This window comes from Mus caroli, chromosome 13 (assembly GCF_900094665.2).
Source record: "Mus caroli chromosome 13, CAROLI_EIJ_v1.1, whole genome shotgun sequence".
Classification (NCBI taxonomy): domain Eukaryota; kingdom Metazoa; phylum Chordata; class Mammalia; order Rodentia; family Muridae; genus Mus; species Mus caroli.
The window spans coordinates 65,441,862-65,462,595 of NC_034582.1; the positions used below are offsets into that span (position 1 = coordinate 65,441,862).

General features: G+C 46.2%; 1 protein-coding gene across 1 annotated transcript in view; it reads right to left on the minus strand.

Annotated features, from left to right (window-relative positions):
- The window catches only part of Adamts16 (ADAM metallopeptidase with thrombospondin type 1 motif 16), a 118,509-nt gene that overhangs the window by 9,939 nt on the left and 87,836 nt on the right, over positions 1 to 20,734 (minus strand). Inside the window, exons 18-20 of the mRNA XM_021180538.1 lie at positions 17,593 to 17,719; positions 1,261 to 1,462; positions 972 to 1,166 (exon numbers count right to left, since the gene is read on the minus strand). Of these exons, the coding sequence (XP_021036197.1) occupies positions 972 to 1,166; positions 1,261 to 1,462; positions 17,593 to 17,719 (524 nt within the window). The remainder of the gene's footprint in view (positions 1 to 971; positions 1,167 to 1,260; positions 1,463 to 17,592; positions 17,720 to 20,734) is intronic.

Sequence of the window (20,734 nt, forward strand, 5' to 3'; positions counted from 1 at the left end):
CCTTCCTTCCTTCCTTCCTTCCTTCCTTCCTTCCTTCTTTCTTTCTTTCTTTCTTTCTTTCTTTCTTTCTTTCTTTCTTTCTTTCTTTCTATCTCTCTCTTTCTTAAAAAGTCTATTTTATTTTACTTTATTTGAGTATACTGTAGCTGTCCACAGACACACCAGAAGAGGGCATCAGATCCCATTAGAGATGGTTGTGAGCCACCGTACAGTTGCTGGGAATTGAACTCATGACCTCTGGAAAAACAGTCAGTGCTCTTAACCACTGAGCCATCTCTCCAACCCCTCTTTTTCTTTTCCTTTTTCTTTTCTTCCTTCCTACCTTCCTTTCTTTTTTATGAGAGAGGGAGGGAGGGAAGGAGGGGGGGGGTGGTATTTTCTGTGTAACAGCCCTGGCTGTCCTGGAATTCAGAACAATGATTTCTGAATATGCTATAAGGACAGTGCATCCTTGACTGGTGTGTCAAGATTTCTGAAGCCCTTTAGGTCTCACTTAGGCCAAAGCTAGTCAGGAAGTCTTTTCTCTCTAAGCTCATATCTCCTGACTCCTCCTGTGTGGGGTCTGGATATTTACAAGCAGCATGAATGAGGACACGCCCTTCATTTACACCCATGCTGTCGTTGGTTTCACATCCAGTGGTTCAGGACATGGAACCTAAGCTGGCTGACCATCAAGACCATCTGTGTTTTCTGAATTAGCACATTTTCTCTCTAATCTGCCCAAGGCTTGATAAAGGCTACCGATATTCTTCAGTTATGGGCATCATTGTGAGGAAGGATGGGACATGGAGGGAGGTTGGCACAGATGCCAGCGAGGGGGAGTGATATGAGAGGATGAACCAGGGCAGTGACTGGCTCAAAGCATAGGAAACTGGACAGTGTGAGGAGACACAATGAAAGCAGAGGAGGCAGAAGCAGGCAGCTGGGAGAGTAGAAGTGGACCCCACTCTGAGAAGATCTGGTGAGCATACCTGGGACCAGGCAGATACCAGCCACTGTAGCTTCTTGTGCTTGTGGCAGCGCTTGAGCAGGCAGATTTCATGGGTCCGAGGCTTGGGTTCTGAAGTGCAGGCAGTGTCATGCAACAGCTGGGCTCGAGCTGAGGGGTTGGTGCTCTTGCAGGCCACTGTCCTCTTCCTCCACCCCTTGCCACAGGTCCGTGAGCACTGCATGAGAGAGCAAGTGGGCAAAACTTTCAGTGAAGGCGTTCCACAGTGTGTGGTCCAGTCACCACCATCCCTTCTCAGCCCACCTGGTTACCTCTGCCCAGGGCCCAGTGCTCCAAGCAGGTGGGCAGCTTTGAGAGTTGCAGGCTTGGTGAATGGGGGGCTCGGGCTGTGGACACAGGCTGGCTGGGATGGACTCGTCACGGTAGTGTGCCCTCCGTGTGCACCACACGGGCCTGCTCTGGGTGCCCCCACCACATGTCCGGCTGCACACGCTCCAGTTTCCCACAGACCAGCTGGCAGGGGACACAGAAGGCCACAGTGAGGGAAGGGATGGTGTCCTGGCTCCAAGGCAATAGACACATGGTGACAGAAGCCCATGGTTTTCCAGTGACAACTCACACAAATGTAGTGCTTTCTGGCCACAGTTTTCATAGAGAGGCCATTTGGACTGGTGCTGGGTTTGCCTCTCAAACTTTCAGGGCAATCTGGTTTCCCTGTACTTGACAATAACCCACCTTAGAACAGATCTCCGATCTCCCTCTAAACTCTTTTTTTTAAGTTAATAAAAGTTTTAATGAAAGTTTTAATAAAAATAGAAAATGTAATAAATTTTAATAAAAACAGAAAGCTTTAATAATTTCCCAAATAAAATAACTTTGAGCTTATATGTGCTCAGCTTCAATAGTCATCCATTAACAACTGACCTTAACTTATATAACACTTGCATGCAAATTTTACTTGTATGCAAATGAAATGCAGCTATTTCAATATAAAGTTTGCGTGCAAATTCCAGACAATTATTTCTATGTGCATGCCTTGAAGATCCAAATTCTTTGTGTTAAAAAAAAAAACATAGCCACAGTACCATTCTGGTGTCTAACATATGATGGTATTTAACTTGTGGATATGGGGTGAGATATTGATGGATTGGATGGGTAGTGTGTGTGTGTGCGTGTGCACATGTATGTTGATAAGTACAATCACAATATGTTGTGTGAAATATGGAGTTCTCAAAGAACTCACTCACTTCTAGTCAATGATGGGAGCTGCTTCCTTACTTTCTTACCTCCTATAACTTGGTTTTGTTTTTGTTTTTGTTTTTTTCTGATTACAGGATTTTGAGCACACGTCTCGGTCTCTCTTAGCAGTTGGATAATTCAGATTTGATTGGATTTTCCCTGCAGCCATTCAGGCCATGGCGAGCCCTTTTGATAAGATGCTGTGACACACCCCATCATCTGTTCAGTCTCCTCACAGAGTTTTCTCCCAGTGCTACACTGGGGATTCCCTCTCCCTTTTTAAAAGCATCCTTGTCAATGGATGCTGGCTGGAGAAGGAAGATGGAATGGAGGTGGGTCCAAGTGCAGCCCAGTGGTGCCCTGCTAGGTTGGAGCTTAGCCCGACTTGGGTAGGAGGGCTTCACAGCCATGATGCTCAGCTGGTACAAGTGGGACCAAGAGGATCCACACTGCAGTTGGGGCTTTTGCCTATTAAGCCATCTTCTTGGATGAGTTTGGAACTCTTTTGACAGTCCTAAGGCTAAGGTGGTAAATCTGAAAGGAAGGGAAGCTGATGGCATTTCCTGGAATAAATAGGGAAACTTCCTCGAAGAAAAAGGTAAGCACCGCACCGAGCTGCTGAGAGTCGCATCTAACTCCATAACATTTTCAACCTCAGCTGTATCACCCTGCTTGGACTCAGTTTTGCCTGGAGGAGCCGTAGGAGGTTTTATTCCTGAAAAGATTCCATTACGCTGTGAAGCAGGCTGTAAAAGGCCAGTGATGTAAATTTTGAAACACATAAAAAGGAAATACACAAGGGGTCGAGGAACTGATCAAGTGTCAACTGTGGGAACATATCAGGTTCTCGGTATCAGCAAGATGAGTGCTTTTTATTACATGCTAAACAAATAAATGGCACATCCTTCAGGCGAGGGACCGTTGTCTGCTGCCGTGGTGTGACGGCTCTGCGTCTGAGTCCTCTTGGCTGCTCTCTGGCCACCTCTGTGAGCTTTCATGTTGTTTTTATGTTTTCCCATTTCTTACATTCACTCTCAGCCCTGCAGCCTTATAAATGGTAATTGCTGTCCACACTGGGGCTGTGAAAGGCATCTTGGCTGCTCACGGGCTTTCCGCACCTCCTCCCTAAGTCTCCTGTCTCCACCATCTTAAGCCACTCCAACCGGGTTGATCTGTTCTCTGCCTTTCTCCCCTAACTGCAGGTCATTAAGAAAAGCCTTCTGCACAGAGATCGTGCAGATTGTGTCAGCAAGTGCCAAGTGTCTGCTTTGCTTCATAGGGGCGGCTCAGGGGAAATGCCTTCATTCCAGCTTAGGGGTGAGCTGCAATCCTTCTTACTCCTCTGCTGACCAAGGGAGGGTTCCCCGAGCAGAGCTGACTAGGGACTAGCAGTGACTGCTTTGTTTGATTTGCCTGTCTTTATTGGTGGAAACCAGGAATCTACCCTTCCTGAGCCAGTCAGAGTTCCTGAAGAAGTAACAAAATTTTAGGCCTTTAGGACAAGGCTTGGGAATGTGACCTTTGTGACTCATTGCTCCAAGGTATGCTAATCATACCTTGATAGCGACATTCCTTCCTCCACCTACCTGCTTCCTGGGTTCAAAGAGTGTTCATTCAAAGAAAGTCACCCTGACCAACTCCGGAAACTGCCATGCAAATGTGCTATTGTTAGGGGCTCTTAGAAACTGAGAGTTAACCAAAACAATTACCAGGTATTCTCTGTGACTCTTGTGACTTTGCACTTCCTTGTGACTCTTAACTGGTATCTTTGGTATTTTTCCAACAACGCCCTCCCCACTTCCTTGAGTTGTGGTTTCTTCCTTTAAATACCCCCNTANNCAGCTACTNGGGGCGCCATGGTCCTCTACCCCTGCGTGGTGTATGACCATGGGCCCGAGAACTCTCTCGAATAAAAATCCTCTTGCAGTTGCAGCAAGACCGTTTCTTGTGTGATTTGGGGTGTCGCCTCTCCTGAGTCAGAACGTGGGGGAGTCCTCACGTTGTGGGTCTTTCATTCCCAGGCAGGGAATGTTGCATCCAGCCTTCACTCTGGGGTCGTCTTCACGGGGCCTCTGTGTGAGGATCTCACCACTGCCGCGAGCTATAGAGAGTGTTGCTGCTTTCTCTCAGAGTGTAAGTTGTATTTCCTGGGATCATTTGCTTTACATTAAGTATCTTTACTGATCAACAGCTACTAATGTTTGGGTATGGAATGTCCCTAAAGGTCAGAGTGTTGAAGACTTGGTACCAGTCCTCGGTGCCTTTTCAATAGAGAGGGAATGTTAAGAGGTGGAGCTTGATGACAGGAAGTGAGGTCACTAGAGCATGCCCTTGAAAGGGATGCTGGGAGTCCAGGTCTTCCAGTCTCTCATCTGCTTCCGGGCCACTATAAGGTAACAGCATTCTCACTTTCCTGTTCCTGCTATGATGTCATGCTTCCCCATAAGCTCAGGTACCAGGGAAGCCAGCTATGGAAACCTCTGGAACTGTGAGCCAAAATTAACTCCTCCTCCCTTTTCTGCTGATTCATCACCTGCATTTGTTACAGAAGCAGAGCACGGACCGACACACCCGCTATTTGATGTTTCTCAGTTAAATACTCCCCCACCCATTATAAAGATAAAAATAACACGCGACTCTGTTGTCTATTGGCCCAGTTGGAGCTTCGAGATCCAGCATTCGGTTCTGTTTTCTAGATTAACCGTCAGTGGATGCTTTTGGGTGCGGTAAGCATAGGGAATAATGACCACACAAATCCAAGTCTCAGCACACCTGTAAGAAGCTGTGAGGAGAGTTGGGTACACATAACTGGACCTCATCTGAAAGATGGGGGACATGGAGGCTCCAGCCTGAGCATTTACCACCAGGTGAGTCGTTCACATTCCTGTGTCTCTAAGTTCTCTTTCAAGATAACAGCATCTGTCAGCATACTCACATCCCTCATTAAACCACTTTCTTCACACCTGTAAATGAGCCCTGATGAGCTCTGTGACACCTCCCATTCAGACCACATGCACGCTCAGCATGTAGCAGACGTGTGCCTCCAGCTGCTTCTGCGGTGGGAGAGAATGGGTGCTAGCCAAGCTCTGAGGCCACATGAAGCCCCAACTTCACATGCATAAGTCATTTGGGATCCACTGCCCTTTCTAAGCAAAATGTTTTAAGTACAACAATTCACATCCAGCAGCAGACACAGGCACTATGAGGAAGATGCCCTTTCCATGGGAAGTGGGAGAATAAGTTAATTTAGAGCATAGTAGGCTATACCATGGCTGGGGTCAATAGACGAAGGGTGGGGGAGAAGACAGATGGCCAGATGACCTGTAGATCTTTTTTCTTATCAGGTGATGAGAATTTAGGAATTAGTCTCTGCCAAAGGCAGATGCATTTTGTCATCATCCATTGCTCTGTGGAAGCCAGTGGACCTGCAAGGTAACCAGATGCACACACGGGAGCGGTGGAGCCATATACATAGGCTTGGCAGACCCTCACAGTCTTTAGGCATGTGCTGATCTCTTGAAAAACAAACACAGAATCTCCAGGTCCTTCTAACATGTAGCAAGCAACGAAGGCTCAGAAATCATGGTGCAATATAGCTGCTGCACTGTCTCCTACCTTCTTCCCTAAAGGTGGTTTACACAGAAGGCAGACATATACTGACCAGAAGGCCAGGACCTTCTTTGTTTTCAGTGTTGCGTCTTTCTAGGACTTCATGCAGTGTCTATCTCTGCTATCTAGGTCAGAACAGAAAGCCCACCCCTGACAACCGTCTGGCTTGGGGCAAGGGCTGGTGCCAGGCCCTCTCCAGAACCATGAGGATTGGCACTTTATAGTTACTTCATTTTCTTTAGCTTCAAAGATCTGGACCACTTCTTTTTCCTTTGTAGAGCTGAAGGGGAGATTTATAATGAGCCAGACCCAGATCCAGGATTGTTTTCATGTCGAGATGCGGGATTTCTCTGCTGAAGCGTGCAAAGCCAGACATCAAAAGCTTGTTCCAAAGGAGCCATTGTGGCATTAATTTTATAAACTGTGAGGAGCCAAAGGCCTGTAAAGGTTCACTTATCAGAAGCCAAAATGCTAGTTTTGCCAGATTTTCTTCTCTTACCACCCTGCTATTGCATATTGTCTTGCAAACAATCAGGAAGACCATGAAGCTTCGTCTACACAGGTGAAGACAAGGAAGAGAGAATTCTGGGAGACAGACCTCCATGCTCTAAATGGTCTCAGTTCATCCAGGTTCCAACAAAAGCATTCATCTGTGAGACTCCTCCCTGCAGACACTTGGCTGTAGTAAGCTTCTCAGGATGCCTCGTAGAGAGACCAAACAGTTCCTGAATGAAGGTGGAATCATGGCTCCTGGGGAATCTGCCCTTCCTGTCCTTCCACCGGGAATGGGACGAGAAGAGTGTGCCTTTGAGCCTGGAAGCACATCAGTAGTGACTCCCATTGACCAGCCTTGCCTCTGAGAAAGCAGCCAGCTTGTGATTGAGATGGAGGCAGGAGTGAGAAGAGTTCTTAGTTCTGGGTTCTGTTCCTAGACAGCACAGAGACTCACACCTGCCCTTGTTCTGTTGGAAACAGCAGGGGTTTCAATGTTTAAATTCCAAAAGCTCTATCTGGCCTCCCGCAGAGAAGGAAGCTGCCCCTTAGGCACCTGGGTCTGCATGGTCCTTTGCTTAGGGTTTTTTGCAGGAACCCAGCTACCACCTCATGTGCTTTAGGGGCAGGCTGCAAGCCTCCTGGTGTTGAAGCAATGCCATCTGGGAAGTTAGCAGAGATTGTCTCCAATAGCTTATTCCTCCAAGCCTTCCAGTAAATTCACCTAAGGAAGTGGGGGACCTTCTTGCCCATGGAGGACAAAGGTAGGAAGGAGTCTGTTTGTTCTGTGCTTGGACAAGTCAGGCTGAGACAATGGGGAAACTCACAGCTGAGAACTAGCCCAGGTTGCCCAAACTGTACTTAAACCACCCCGTGAGCAGAGCACATGAGCACTTTCTCACTGGCAGGCTCCCACTGAGCTCTCTGCAGTTCTCCTCTCAGTGGAGAGCCACTCAGATGGGGCTCTGTGTATCTGCTGTATTCTTCCTGAGACATTAGTCTTGTGGCCTGGGTGGTCTCCTCTCTGCCCCTGAGCTCAGGTCAGCTTCACTAGAAGCTGGTGTGCGCACACTCACACCAAACTGAGACTTCCACTCCTTGGCACCCTTCACCTCCTGAGGGAGCTCTGTGGCCTTGCCCACCACTGAAGCACCATCTCAGAGGTGCCAAGCATGCCCTTGGATGCTCACAGCTTTTTTCTGCCACTGATGTCTTTTGGGTTTCACCCACTCTGCCGAGTCAGCCTTTAAAACCTGTTTATGCCAGCTGAACTTGTCACTGGAACTGTGTAATGTAATTAGGTTTGGCGTAACTTTGTGAAACATGAGCCTGAAAAAAAAAAGAGGCTTGTTTCTAAGAAAATGAAGTTGAGTCTTGGGATGACTGAGTCAAGACCAGTCATCAAGTGGGACTGCTGTCAAGTTAGGTGTGGCTGAGGAAAAAGTAAAACACTGAGAAAAATAAAAGTAAGCTGAAGCGATTTTGCAGAAAGATGAGTAGAGGAAGTCCACCCTTCTTTCAGAAACTCAAACTGAAACCAGGTGCTCTGAGCTTGTAGGTGGGTCCTTATTCGTCAAAAGGGTTGGGCCCTTCATGAACAGAATGAGCAAATGGCTCACAGTTATTGATGTCAAGTGAAAGCAAATATTCAGGCCATCTGGGTATTTTGTAAATTTGTCAATTTTAAAAATCAGTGGGTACCCAGATCTTATCTCAGTGACTCATGACCCACCCTGCAGAACCTCTGTTCATAGACAACTCCAATCAATAGCCAGTGGCCCCCCTCAGCTCCTGCTACCAAGGCAGCACTGTGTACTGAAGCTGGATCTTGGCCACTCTCTCCTAAACCACAGCCACTGTCCCACTCCCTAGCAAAGCTTTTCACCCCAGCTGTGGAGCCGGCTTCATGCCATTTCATGCCTTCACTGTGCTTAGCTGAGTGTATACCGTTCCCCATTGTGGAGCCAGGGTCACTTGCCCATGGACCAGGCAAAATTCGTAACCTGATAGACATTGAGAAAGCCTGTGGTAAGGATAGACACATTTGGGATTATCAGTGTTAAGACAGACTACCTGGGCCTCCAAGCTGACAACATGAGAGAAACAATCCGGAGTGGCAGAGACAAGGTCAAGAGAAAGGGTCTAAGATCAGAGTGTGGCAGCACACAGCAGAGAGGGATTGGAGGCCCGAGATGATAGCTGAGTTCCTGGAAATGATGGTGGAGAGACTGACTGGATGGCATATCGAGAGGCCTCCATGTCTGTGCGAAGGATCAGCAGAGCTCCTCTGTAGATGATCTACCCACTGGGAGTGACTGTGGCTCATTGACATAGCTCACACTGACTGCCCACGGAATGCATGCTCCAGGGCTGGCTACTTTATCATTGCCTTTGTGAAACTCACAGGTTGAAGAAGATGCAGTCTCACAAATTCACAACGGCCATCTCCATCTCCCGAGCACAGACAAGAAACCACTCTGTGTTGAGCATCATGCTCAACAGAGTTTCCTTTTAGTTTTACCACAGTGAACTTGTGTTGGGGAGAACTCATTTTCCTATGGATGCATAAATCCATCATAACTATTTGTACAGGGTTATGCTAGTCAAAGCCTGTCCTTGTTCCTGACCTTGGCTACAGAGCTGCCCATTTCTGGATTCGGACCACAGAGGCAGGGTACTGTGGGATAGAAAAGTGATCCTGGGTCAGGCTGTCTGGATTCAAATCTTTGCTCCTCTTTTTTTTGGAAGGCTGTCTTAGAATTTTACTGCTGTGAACAGACACCATGACTAAGAAAACTCTTATAAGACAATATTTAATTGGGACTGGCTTACAGGGACACAGGTTCAGTCTGTTATCATTAAGGTGGGAGCATGGCAGCATCTAGGGAAGCATGGTGCAGGAGGAGCTGAGAGATCTACATTTTCATCTGAAGGCCATTAGGAGAAGAATAGCTTCCAGGCAGCTAGGATGAAGGTCTTACAGCCCTTACCCACAGTGATACACCTACTCCAACAAGGCCACACCTCCTAATAGTGCTACTCCCTGGGCCAAGCATATTCAAAACACCACAATGACCTTTGGAAAATCATGAATATCCATGTCTCTATCACCTGTAGACTAGAGTTCATCCTTATATCCCCTCTATGCACTGTTTAGAGAAACAGGAGCTGGTATACAGCAGGAACTGCCGAACCATGAACTGCTCTTCTCATAGAGATATCATCCTCCACTTCACCCTACCTGGGCCTCTGTTCCTTAGCCCTATACCCCATGTAGTACACAGGACTCAGTAAACCCAGTGGGTTCTCAACTTAATCCACAAGCAAGGAGAGAGAAGTGTGTTTCCTACTGCATTGCCTAGACGTATGTGTTTGGAAACCCCTCAGAAGGGCATTAAAAGCATGATCAATCAATATGAATTATTTTAAAGCAAAAATAAATAAATAACTACAGGGACACAAACACTTTTTGTCAGCCTTTCAGTGATTTCCTGTCACAGGTTAATATGAAGTGGTAAAGAGACCACAATGTCGAGATTCTGCAGGAATATTGAGTCTATCAATGTTATAAATTTTAAAATTCTGCAAATGAGAGGAAAGGGAGGAAGAACGAATGAGGAAAGCTACAGGAAACCAGGTGCATTAACGCATTTCTAAAAAGGAGAAAGCAATTCACTGAATGAGAAATACCAGGAAGGTCTACAAAGAAAGTGACCTACATCTCTGCTGGAACAATGCCTTGGGGCTCATCAAGGTAAGTCAGCGCAGGAAAGAACCACCTGTGAGTAGCTCTTCCAAATCTGGTGCTTCATATAAAAAATGTAACCGAGTACTTGAACAGCTCCCAGGAGAAGCTGCTTGGGTCCACTGAGTCCAGAAATGGGAACACTGGGTCTTTGTGTTGCTTTTAGACAGTGCCTTTTGATGTCCCACAAAAGGACAAGGCCTTTTTTCCTCCTGTGCATGGCCACACCTTTAGGTCATAGGCTCCAATAGACATCTTATTCATTGGCCAGGGAATGTCCTCCTTACAGTATTTAGAGAAAAATGAGCTACACAGACATGAACTTGCACCCGACATTGGTGGGACAACCTCACAGCTAAGACACTTTGTTCTCTGGGAAGCTTTCCTGTCCTAGGAAGTGCCATGTTTCTAGCTGAGAAAGGAGACATGCCACCCAAGCTGTTCAGGCAATGAACCTGCTAATAAACACATCATCTAAACCACCCTGAGATTGTGCTTAGTGGCCTAGCATCCAACACAGGCACCATGCTTTCTATGAAGACAGTCTCGCTAGGGGATGCAGTCACCTGGCCTGGGAGAGGCAAATGTCCTACCAAAGGGTCTGGTGATAAAAGGCTTAGGTTAGTGATCCCTTTGAGAAGCAGAGGCTTTCCTACCTCAGTTCTTACAGACATAACTGTAACCATATATATGCAGATTTGGTGGCAGCTGCACCAGACCCATCTGAGGAGACGTTGCTTTCCTATGAGCCTCTTCCTTTTACCACATATATGTAAGCACGGTGGTGTGATGATGTCACTCCCTCTGATGCAGGGTTTTCTGACAGTCTACTTTGTGGTTTCTTGGATGTTCATATCTGTGTAAATATGTAGACGAGATCTTCTCCAGGGTCTTGAGTCCATTTCAAGTGCTCTGAATCTAGTGCATCTGGATTGTGGGAGCCTGGAGCACAGCTGCTCAGTCCCTGAGGCTTGGGAACATGGCCAGTGGGAATACTTCAAGGACTTAACACAGCAGGCTCTAGTTAGGCTCCTTCTCAAGTTCCACGTTAGAGCAACGGCAACCAAGAAACCACAAATCGCCTTCAATGCGATGAGTTTTCAGAGGGAAACCGAAGAAGCTGATTGGTCATGCTTATTCTCAGATTCAGTCCCCCAGCCTCCGACACACTGTGTGAAATCAGCCCATGCCCTCCCCAAGTCTCAGTCCTCTGCATCAGAGGACACAGAGGGATAGCAAGTACATCCAGTCACAGCACTAGTCCTCCTTCAGGGAGGTTAGCTTGCTAAGAAAAAAACCTGAGCATTATAGTTTCTTGTTTTATATAAAAGCTGAGAACTGTCAATCAGGGTTAGACAGCAGGGGTGGAGATGAGTACTGGGAAGTGACAGGCATCCTCCCGCTCCTCCTCTTCCTCCTCCTCTTCATCTCCCTCCTTCTCCTCCTCTTCCTCCTCTTCCTCTTCCTCCTCTTCCTCTTCCTCCTCTTCCTCTTCCTCCTATTCCTCCTCCCCCTCCCCTTCCTCCCCCCTCCCCTCCCCCTCCTCCTGTCTCCCTCCCCTCCCCCTTCTCCTTTCCTCTGCAGCAGCCCCAGCAGTTGCTGTGGCTTCCATACAGCGACAGCAGTACTGGTTCCTGAGTTGCACGATTTCTCAGGATCTGTCCATCTTATCTTTAAAGCTCTCAAGCAGCTGTCTGTTTACACCTAGCTAACTGTGTTTGAATAAGAATTGCCCCACAAAGGCTCATATATTTGAATGCCTGGTCATTAGGAACAGGTCTCCTCTGCACACATCGAGTCCTGAGCTCAACCTCTGAAATACCTGAACCCAACCACATCTTACCACCTGATCAATCTGCCTCCTAAGTGTATAGCCTCCACTTTCATCCTCCAGCACAATAGCAAGAATGTTTCTAAAATGCTTTTATGTGTCAGGTATTCTGTGATGATGTGAACCAGCATTGCTCCACTGGGGGTCAGGTAGGAAGGCAGTGTCCTTCTCGCTGACGTGTCTATACCCTTGCCTGACTATTTATGTAGGGTATAATTACCTGAACCAGCTAGCTGCCCAGCTAGATGAAAACTAGTGACTGCAGAGAATTGTGGGCATTGGATTTCTCTGACTAAACAAAGATGTGTTAGACGCTTTCCCCATGAGACAGTAGTGGAGAAAGAATCACTTTAATGTGTGGCTACTCAAGTAGCCTTGTTTTACCTGAGGACCTTTGTACCAGCAGTCTGTACCTGAGGACCTCTGTACAGTGTAGTGCCTATGTCTCTATGGAAGGCCTTCTTCCAGTCCATTGCAATATCTAAAGGCCACCATACTATACTCTGTCATACCTAAAGTCCAGCATACCATATGTGGGAATACTTACTTCTCATAAGAGAAAAGAAAGCTTTTGAATAGAGCTGTAGCCAAATATCCTCCCTCATTCAGGTTTGCCGTTGTGGTGTCACAAAAGAATCCCTTAACCCGAGACCCTGAGAAACAGCTTCTGTACTCAAGGGCACCAGACCTGCAAACAAAACTAAAGCAAAACAAGAAGACATTCTAACACTATCCCCAAGTGTTCCCGAAGGCAATGCTGAAATAAATGGAAATGCTGAGCAGGACCAGTTATGTTACGTCATTCATGGGAACTAGAGTCTAGTAAAGTGCTACACTCACTGTGAGAAGTCACTCAGTTCATGTGGGCAACAGCAGAGGCAGGCTGTGCTGTGTGTCTCAGCCTTAGGATGATATACCTGCTGAAGTGAGAGGTAAGGCATTTGGATAATTAAATGACCTGATTAGCTGGATGGCATCATATGAGCCAAACTGTCTTTCAGGTATTGCCTTCGTGGTCATCTATCTCTCTGCCTTGCCCTGGCAACAACATACTACTATGTGGCTAGTCTTTGTAAGACTTTTGTGTATGAGAGATAAGAGGTAGGAAAGAAATAAATGCCATTCTTTCTTGCTCTGTCAAGGAGTCAACTAATATAACTAGCCTGTTCATTCTTGTGTTTCATTTAGGCTGTGTGCAATCAAGCACACTCATCGGACCTATGTAGCTTGGTTGCAAAAAGAGATATTCAGCTATGGATTCTCTAAGAAGTCATGAGGGTATAGCACAGATAATACAAACAATTGAATATCAAGTACAGATGTGACCTCATTTGTAGATCCCGGTGAAAGACTTGAATTTTTCTATTTTAAGTATCTATCAGAATGTAAATTCTGTACTTGTAGAACTGTGAGAGAGTTTACCACCACCTGGGAGCCATTTTCACCCGACTTCAGTTCATCTACTGGGAAGGTGTGCTATTTGTACTTGTGCTGAGAAAACTACCGTTCAGTAACACTTGAGCTTCTCCGTTTAGATAGGTAGGTGAACAAGAAAGCAATATATCCCATGATTTGAAAGCAAGTGACACAGCTCCTGACTTACATTAAGATGAGGCATGAGTAGGGGATACAGGTCAAGGATTTGGGTTTCCTGACTGGACCAAGAGCAGAAACAATGAACAGGAAGAGTCCAGAGCAATGTCCGCTGCCCCATTCCAGCCCATGAAGCTTAGCTGGTATCCTTTACCTAAGCCATGGTGCTTAAGCTGGCTGGAGTGTGGACACATATATCTAGACAGACTCCCACTCTGTCCCATTCTGAAATCCTACTCCCTACTCTTGGCAGAGACTGATGGCTCTGGGGGATCCCATCTGAGTGAGTTCAGCAGGAGTCTAGGTCCTGCAGAGGAGGGTCTCAATGCTGACCTGACCCAGAGGCCCATGCTCTTAGCACTAGAATCTGTCTTGTTTATCGCCTTAGTTATAGATGAAGTGATTTAAGATAGTTTTGAAGTCCCAATCTCTGTGCTTCAGGACCCTCTTGCAAGCTGAACATGAAGCATCAGATATTGTACCCTGTATTCGAGATAGTCATCAAGAGCAATGACAGAAACTAGGGGTGCTTTGTGGCCTCAGAACAAAGCCAGTGAACACGAAGGATGGGGAGAGTGTCAGGACACCACACAGGGAGGTAAAGAGGTCACAAATACACCTTTGACTGCCAGAAAGATAGTCACAGGCTTGCTGTATAACAGGCGGCAATAAAAAGTCACCACTATCCTGGTATACCAGTGACTTTTCTGTTGCTGTGATAAAACCTCATGTCTGGAAGTAACTTAAGGGAGGAGGGCTTTACAGTATTAGCACAGGGTTCCAAAGAGAGGATGCTTTCACTGTGGGAAGTGTGGTGTGGGCTCAGGAACAGGAAGCTGTCGACCTCATCTTTACCCCCACACAGGAAGCAGACAGAGAATAGACAGTGGGGTGGGACCATAAACCCTCAAAATCACCAATAGTGACATTTAACCTCCAGATAAGTTGTACCTCTTAAAGGTTTCAGGACCTTCTCCAAAAACAAAACAAAACAAAAAACAAAACAAAACACAAAAAACAAACAAAACCCCCAAACAAAAAACTATCAATAGTTAGCCACACCTTCAAATTCATGACCCTAGGAGGGACATTTCACATCCAAACTCAACATACCTGGACAAAAGGGATATGTCACTTTTACAACTTATAGAAAAAAAACAAATCAACATCTTAAGGAAAATATATTCTCTGCAACTCAGGTGCAGATGGGCAGTGGTTAGACAAACAGACTCTATAAGGATTAGTGTGTGGTACAAATTCGGTTTTCTGCTTTGTCCTTGATAATTTCTGTTACAGATCAAATAAATAATTGATGAGAATGTTTCTCCATCTACAGATAAAATGATCAGAAGCCAAGAGTTGGTGAGTGTCCCTCTTAGGTTTAACATGGATTGTTTCAAGCCCTACCTTATCCCATAGTGGTAACTCCATTTTGATCTGGGTGATATCCAATCAGGAGAAGGCAGGTAGACCAGGTCTTGATCCCAGCTGCACCTTTGCCAGGTGTGTCATGCCACCTGTTTCTGTGCAGTCCTCCAGCCCTGGCACAGCTCAGGAGCCATAAACCCCCCTTGTAGGAGCTTTTTGTAGTAAGGATCTCTTGTTTCTCAGCTAACTAGAGACCTATGGATTCCACTTGTTTCCAGGCCTCCCACAGCCTGGTAGAGACGAAGAACAAACCCAGAAACATATCAGGAGCCATTTCCTTCTGAAAAACTGCCTAGCCAGAAATGCATGGTTTGAAGTCAGCAGTAAGAATTTTGTGTTGTTTCAGAAAGCTTTCTTTCACAGGAAATAATCCGAATATTCTAAAATCAAAGCTGTATCAAGGTAGATAAGAAGGCATCATCAGAAAACTGGGGACCCACAAAATCAAGTGTCTTCCATGTGCTGTTAGATACAACATACCTCCCCAACCCCGGCCCTAGAGTGATCCTTTGGTCAGTGAATGGTGGCACTTTGGTTATTAGACACTGGCCCTTGATGATTCTTTCTTAACTAAGAGGTATCAGAGTGAGAGACATACATTATACTGGACACAGGAAATGCAGAGGTGTCTTTGACTGAGGCTCCCTCCATATCAGTAAGACAGAGACAGCAGAGACACAGTGAGGAGAAACAGCATTACTCTCTGTAAGTGAGCCAGTTGTGAGTGAGCAGCAAGGCACCAATGCATGTCAGTGGGCCCATATGATTACCAGGAACTAAGACCCTCATGTCAGCTAGTGGTGTCAACTAGAACATAGGTGCAGAGGCAGCTGTGCACAGGGCACACAGGTGCAGAGGCAGCTGTGCACAGGGCACACAGGTGCAGAGGCAGCTGTGCACAGGGCATACAGGTGCAGAGGCAGCGGTCCACAGGGAAAGGGCTACCTTGGCACCGCACATGACAAGGCTTTTGTCCTTTCAGAACTCTAGCCAGGCTCCTCTGAACCCTTTTCTGACAAGCCTTAACTCCAGTTCAAGGACATGATCCTTGATGATACTAGTTCCCTTGACACACATCTGCTAGAGTAAAGCAAGGCTGCCAGAGGGCAGTTCTCCCCTCCTCTTCCTCTCAGAGGATAGATGTCCACCCTCTCCAGGAGACAAGGAGCCTGGCATCCATGAGAACAATCAGCAAGCACAGGTGGACTTCAGGAGGTCCGAGCAGCACCTCACATTGAGAGATTTCCTGTACACTTGCCCCATCATCCTCCACTCTCTCCCACATACATGCCTGCTCTAGCCAGGTGGCAGCTGAGATTGGCTCATGCTGGACTCCTTCCTGTATTAGCTACCACTGAGATCACTGATTAGCACCTGTCTGGGCTTCATTTAGTGTCCTTGGTTGCCTGTTGTACCTCAGCCCTCTTTCCCTCCAGTGGGAGCCTCCTTTCCTTCTGTAGTCAGTGGTGACCTATTTCTATTTCTCAGTTGGCTGTCAGGCTAACGTCTTAAATGTCCCTGGCTTGACATGACTGCACTAGAAGACCCGGGCAGACCCACAACAAGTCAGTGGCGTGATGTGCTCTTTCCTTCTGGCTCAGCTCAGCCCATGAGACACTTAGATCACAGGTGGCCAGTAGCTTTCTTTTACCAACCTTCTGGGCATCACAGGCAAGCTGCAAAGGCCAGTGTTATTAAAAAATATTGTGCCCAGTTCCCATGGACTCCAGGACCACCTTTTCATTGTAGTACAGATCCTAGGAGGACATCCAGGGGACCTTGTGATCAACAGTTTATCAAAACCTGTGTAACTTCTGACCAACATCTGGCTCAACAGCTGTGGGCTCTGAGGTCAAGGAATCATGGCTGATGTGGGGCTGCTGGCTGAGAAAGGTGGTAGGGCTCTATGGACATCACTGTTGAGAGGATATCATTTTCTGGAGAAGGTCCTGACCTTGATGGGGGCAACTCTAAGCTTTGTAAGTGTGGTATGTGTCTCCCTTGCTATGTTGAGAGAGAGGCCAGGTTCACTTGGAGTTCTAAAGAGAGCAGAGGGAGAAGTCACCTCCCTGTACTCAGCTGACTTGGAGAGATAGATAGTCACGTGCTTTAGCAAACTATTTCCCCAAACTGGGGATCCATTTTCCATACTCTGTGGACCTTTACATAGAAATAGTTTTCACCTTCTATTATGACCTGTTCCCCATAACAACAAAAACAGTGAAGCCCCAGGATGAGGTCTTACATGGCCAGGAGCTCCCGTCTCTCAGGAAATTACCCAACTCCACATCTCAGAGAACAGAGGAGTAGGAGTCATGAAGGCAGAAAGGAGATGATAGACAACTTGTCTCACCTGTGCACATGTGTGTAACTGTAGGTTCTAAATAGTTTACAAGCTGGGCAGGCCTTGGGTGTGACATTCACTAAGTAAAAAGTAAGCAGTGGTGGCTGCCACCAAAAGCTTTGGGAGACTCCACCATTAGCACCTGCTCATAAAAACAACAAGATTACAGGAAGACTCCCTTTTACAGGTGAAAGAATTTTCAGGCTATTTCTCACCCCCAAAGACATTTGTCCTGGTCCTCCATTCAGGTTGCTTTTGCTCCATTTGCCAATTTGCTACAACGAACCAGGATCTGGCAATGATCAACTCTCATTCTCTAGAACCAAGGGATCCAATGATCTGGGAACCCTGAGACTTCTTACCTGGCAGGACAAGGTGACACCTGGCAGGGCGCGAGCCCTGTGACAGGTCGTGTCTTGGGGTTGCAGAAAGATGCATTCACCGGAACCTTCAGGTCTCTGTAGCATCCCGCCTTTGAGTTCATCTTGCCTGTGGAAAGGGAGGCTGTGTTGAAGACTTGAAATTCTTTTGAAAAGCCTAAATCAAGCACTGTGGAAGGAAACTCCACTTTGAGTGAATGTGGTATGAGTGAAAGGGTTGTGTGAGCTATTGTGTCTGGAGTACTGTTCTCCATTGCCCTGACTCTGGGCTTACCTGGTCAATTGCTTTACCTGGCAGATTGCTTCGCATTTCTCCAAATCAAACCAGGACATTCCTTATCTTAATTCCTTAGTCAGAGCACTTTAGACTGAGTGTGCCTTGTATTTCCTGGATATATGAGACCCTCCCCAAAGTGTCTGAAGAAGTATGCATATTCGGCTAGGTTACTATTGTTGGATTTCAACAGTTGGAGTCTGAGCAAGAGTCTCTGAAAGAAGAAGGGGGAGATGGTTTGGCATACTTTGCCACAGTGAACATTTAATTGGTTATCACATGCTTGTATGAGTTGCTTATATTCCTTATCACCAAAGGCTTCTAGAATTTTGTGTATCTTTTAAGATCTTGGAAAACCAGAGACCTACAGGAGACTATCTGTAGCCACTCTTTCTGTTTTACAAGCAACTAGTCTCTTGTATAAAACACCTTCCTATTTATATATCCTATTTATATATGATGAAGATGTAGCGACAAGCCATGGATGTCAGGGCAGAGGAAAGAAGCCCTGATGTCTTACAGACATGGGGGGAATGAATGGTGAACCCTTGAGTGCCATGGGATCAAGAAAGCTGAGCTGAGAAAGACTTCAGGTACCTCAGTGGGGTTCTACCTGGAGAATAAAGTTGGCAGACAGAAACCACAAGGGCTTTAAGATGAGCAGAGGTCCTTGGTTGAGCACAGGGATAGGGATTGTGGATGACTTGCATAGAAAGAGTCGTAAAAGGCAAAATATAGAAGGAACAGGAAGAAGGAATGAGTACATCTTAAGACTGAGTTCATGGCAAAGAAGAACAGAAGGTAATGCTGATAGAAAACGGTTATCATGATGGGATGAATCTGGCCAAATGTCTTCTCTGCAGAGTTAGATTTACAAGAGGGAGAATAATACTCCTAGATTTGAATGGCCCAATGGAGATCAAGGAGCAAGAAACTTTCAGTTGGTCAGCACAGGGTCCCTGTGCAGGGTAAAAGTTGTTTTCCTGTGTGCAGAGGCTGTGAATGGTGCAATAGATACAAGAGTTGCCGTTGTTCTCCATGATGGTCTGGTCTCCTGTTTGCATCCCTGCACTGTTAAAATGTTGACTTCAGCCTATAAATGTCAGTAGGATTGGGAATTTTGTTAACAGAAATTCTTCTCCTACACAAGATTCCTATGATTAAAGCCATATGTGTGGGTGGGTTGTTCATGGTCCCTGGTCCCCAGTCTCAAGTCTTAGGGGATTTTATTTCCACTAATTCTCTTCAACGCATCTTCCAAACTGCTGCTATGACTTCCTCCTCAGTGCCCCTGGGAGGTGCTCTTCTGGCCATTCTTAGCTTCTGTGTTCAGAGTACTTACTGCTTTTTTGGAATCAGTTTCTTTGGGGGGTAATTGTTTCTCTGCAGTGACTCTTGAACACCAGAGATGCCAGAAGTATCAGAGTGTGCACAAAGTGCACTGGGGAACATGCATAGATACAGCATGTATGGGAAGAACTCTCACTGCAGAATCACAATGGAAAGTGATGCCTGCTTCACCAGAGACCACTGTCTTCTTTACTAAATAATTCTGACATATACATCTTGTCCCTCATGAAAGTGAACTACTTTCCTGCTGTCTTGAAGCCAGGGAAAGATGGAGGATTGTAGACAGATGGCTAATGGCCGAAGCCAACACTTTACCCAGTCTATTGGCCTGTGGGTGATGGAGCCTTCCTAGGTCCCCATATATTTTCTGTAGCATATATCTTTTTATATCTCACCATTTATCTCTTCTTCCATAAGAGACTCAGCTTCAGAAAGTTCACAGCATGAAGGAAGCACTGGTTAAGGGCTGCGAGGACAGCCAACTCTCATTTTACTCTTGATTTATCTTACATGTTATTGATTGACCAAGACCACAGAATGAAACTGGGAAGGGCCTCAGGGGCCACTTACAACATACAACTGTGTGAGTGACATTCATGCAGACAGCTACATGGACAAAGGGTAAGGAAGGAGAACCTGTTTAAATTTCTCTGCAAGCAAAGGTCAGAACAAGCCCAACTCTGGATCAATGGCTTTCTTTTAGTCTTAGAGTGCTTTGATCACAATATGTTTGTGATGAACATAGTCTTGAGTTCAGTGTGCTTCTAGGCTTTCTAAATAATTGGATTCTCATCTTTGCAGAGAAACCTCTGCATCTTCAGCCTTCAGAGTCCAGGATGTGCACCCTTCTCCTCACCTCAGCATGGATGCTGAAAGCATCCTTAGCAACCCTACCCTCTATGAGATTTTGTGTTTTCAGTGTGTCCCTCTCCACCCTGCCCATCCTCAGGAATTCCTCATGCATGCAACCCCTGCAAGAGGATCCTCAGAGTAGCTTAATATAATCTCTTCCAAATGTTCCCTCTACTGATCTCTAGTGAAATTAATTTTCTACTCTGTCAGTTGCAATAACATGAGATCTTGTGTGGTGATTTTATCAGAAGCATTGCATGCAGGAAAAGCAAATCCTTAACCTGAATAGGTATTTACTCCAGTAAGAATAAAACATTATTCATTCCACAGAGGAAGTGGTCCAATGTAGTGAACCTGCTACCAGGTTTCTGGTTGGTCACCTTGAGGAATGGTGCCATATCCGAAGCTTAGTGATGGTCTCTGCTTTTAGCAGATCTGGTACTCAGCAGTGGTAAGTGGAAGATCAGCCTTGGTAAGTGGAAGCTGAGCCCAAGCATAACCCTCATCTCTGCTACCATGGCCATTTTGTTCATGTTCCCATTGAACAATGACAGGGATGGCTGGGGAAATAGGTGACTGTCCAAAGAATGGGTCATCTTATCCAGTTGATTATTGAACTCCTCCTTGTCTGAAATCACCATTTGATGA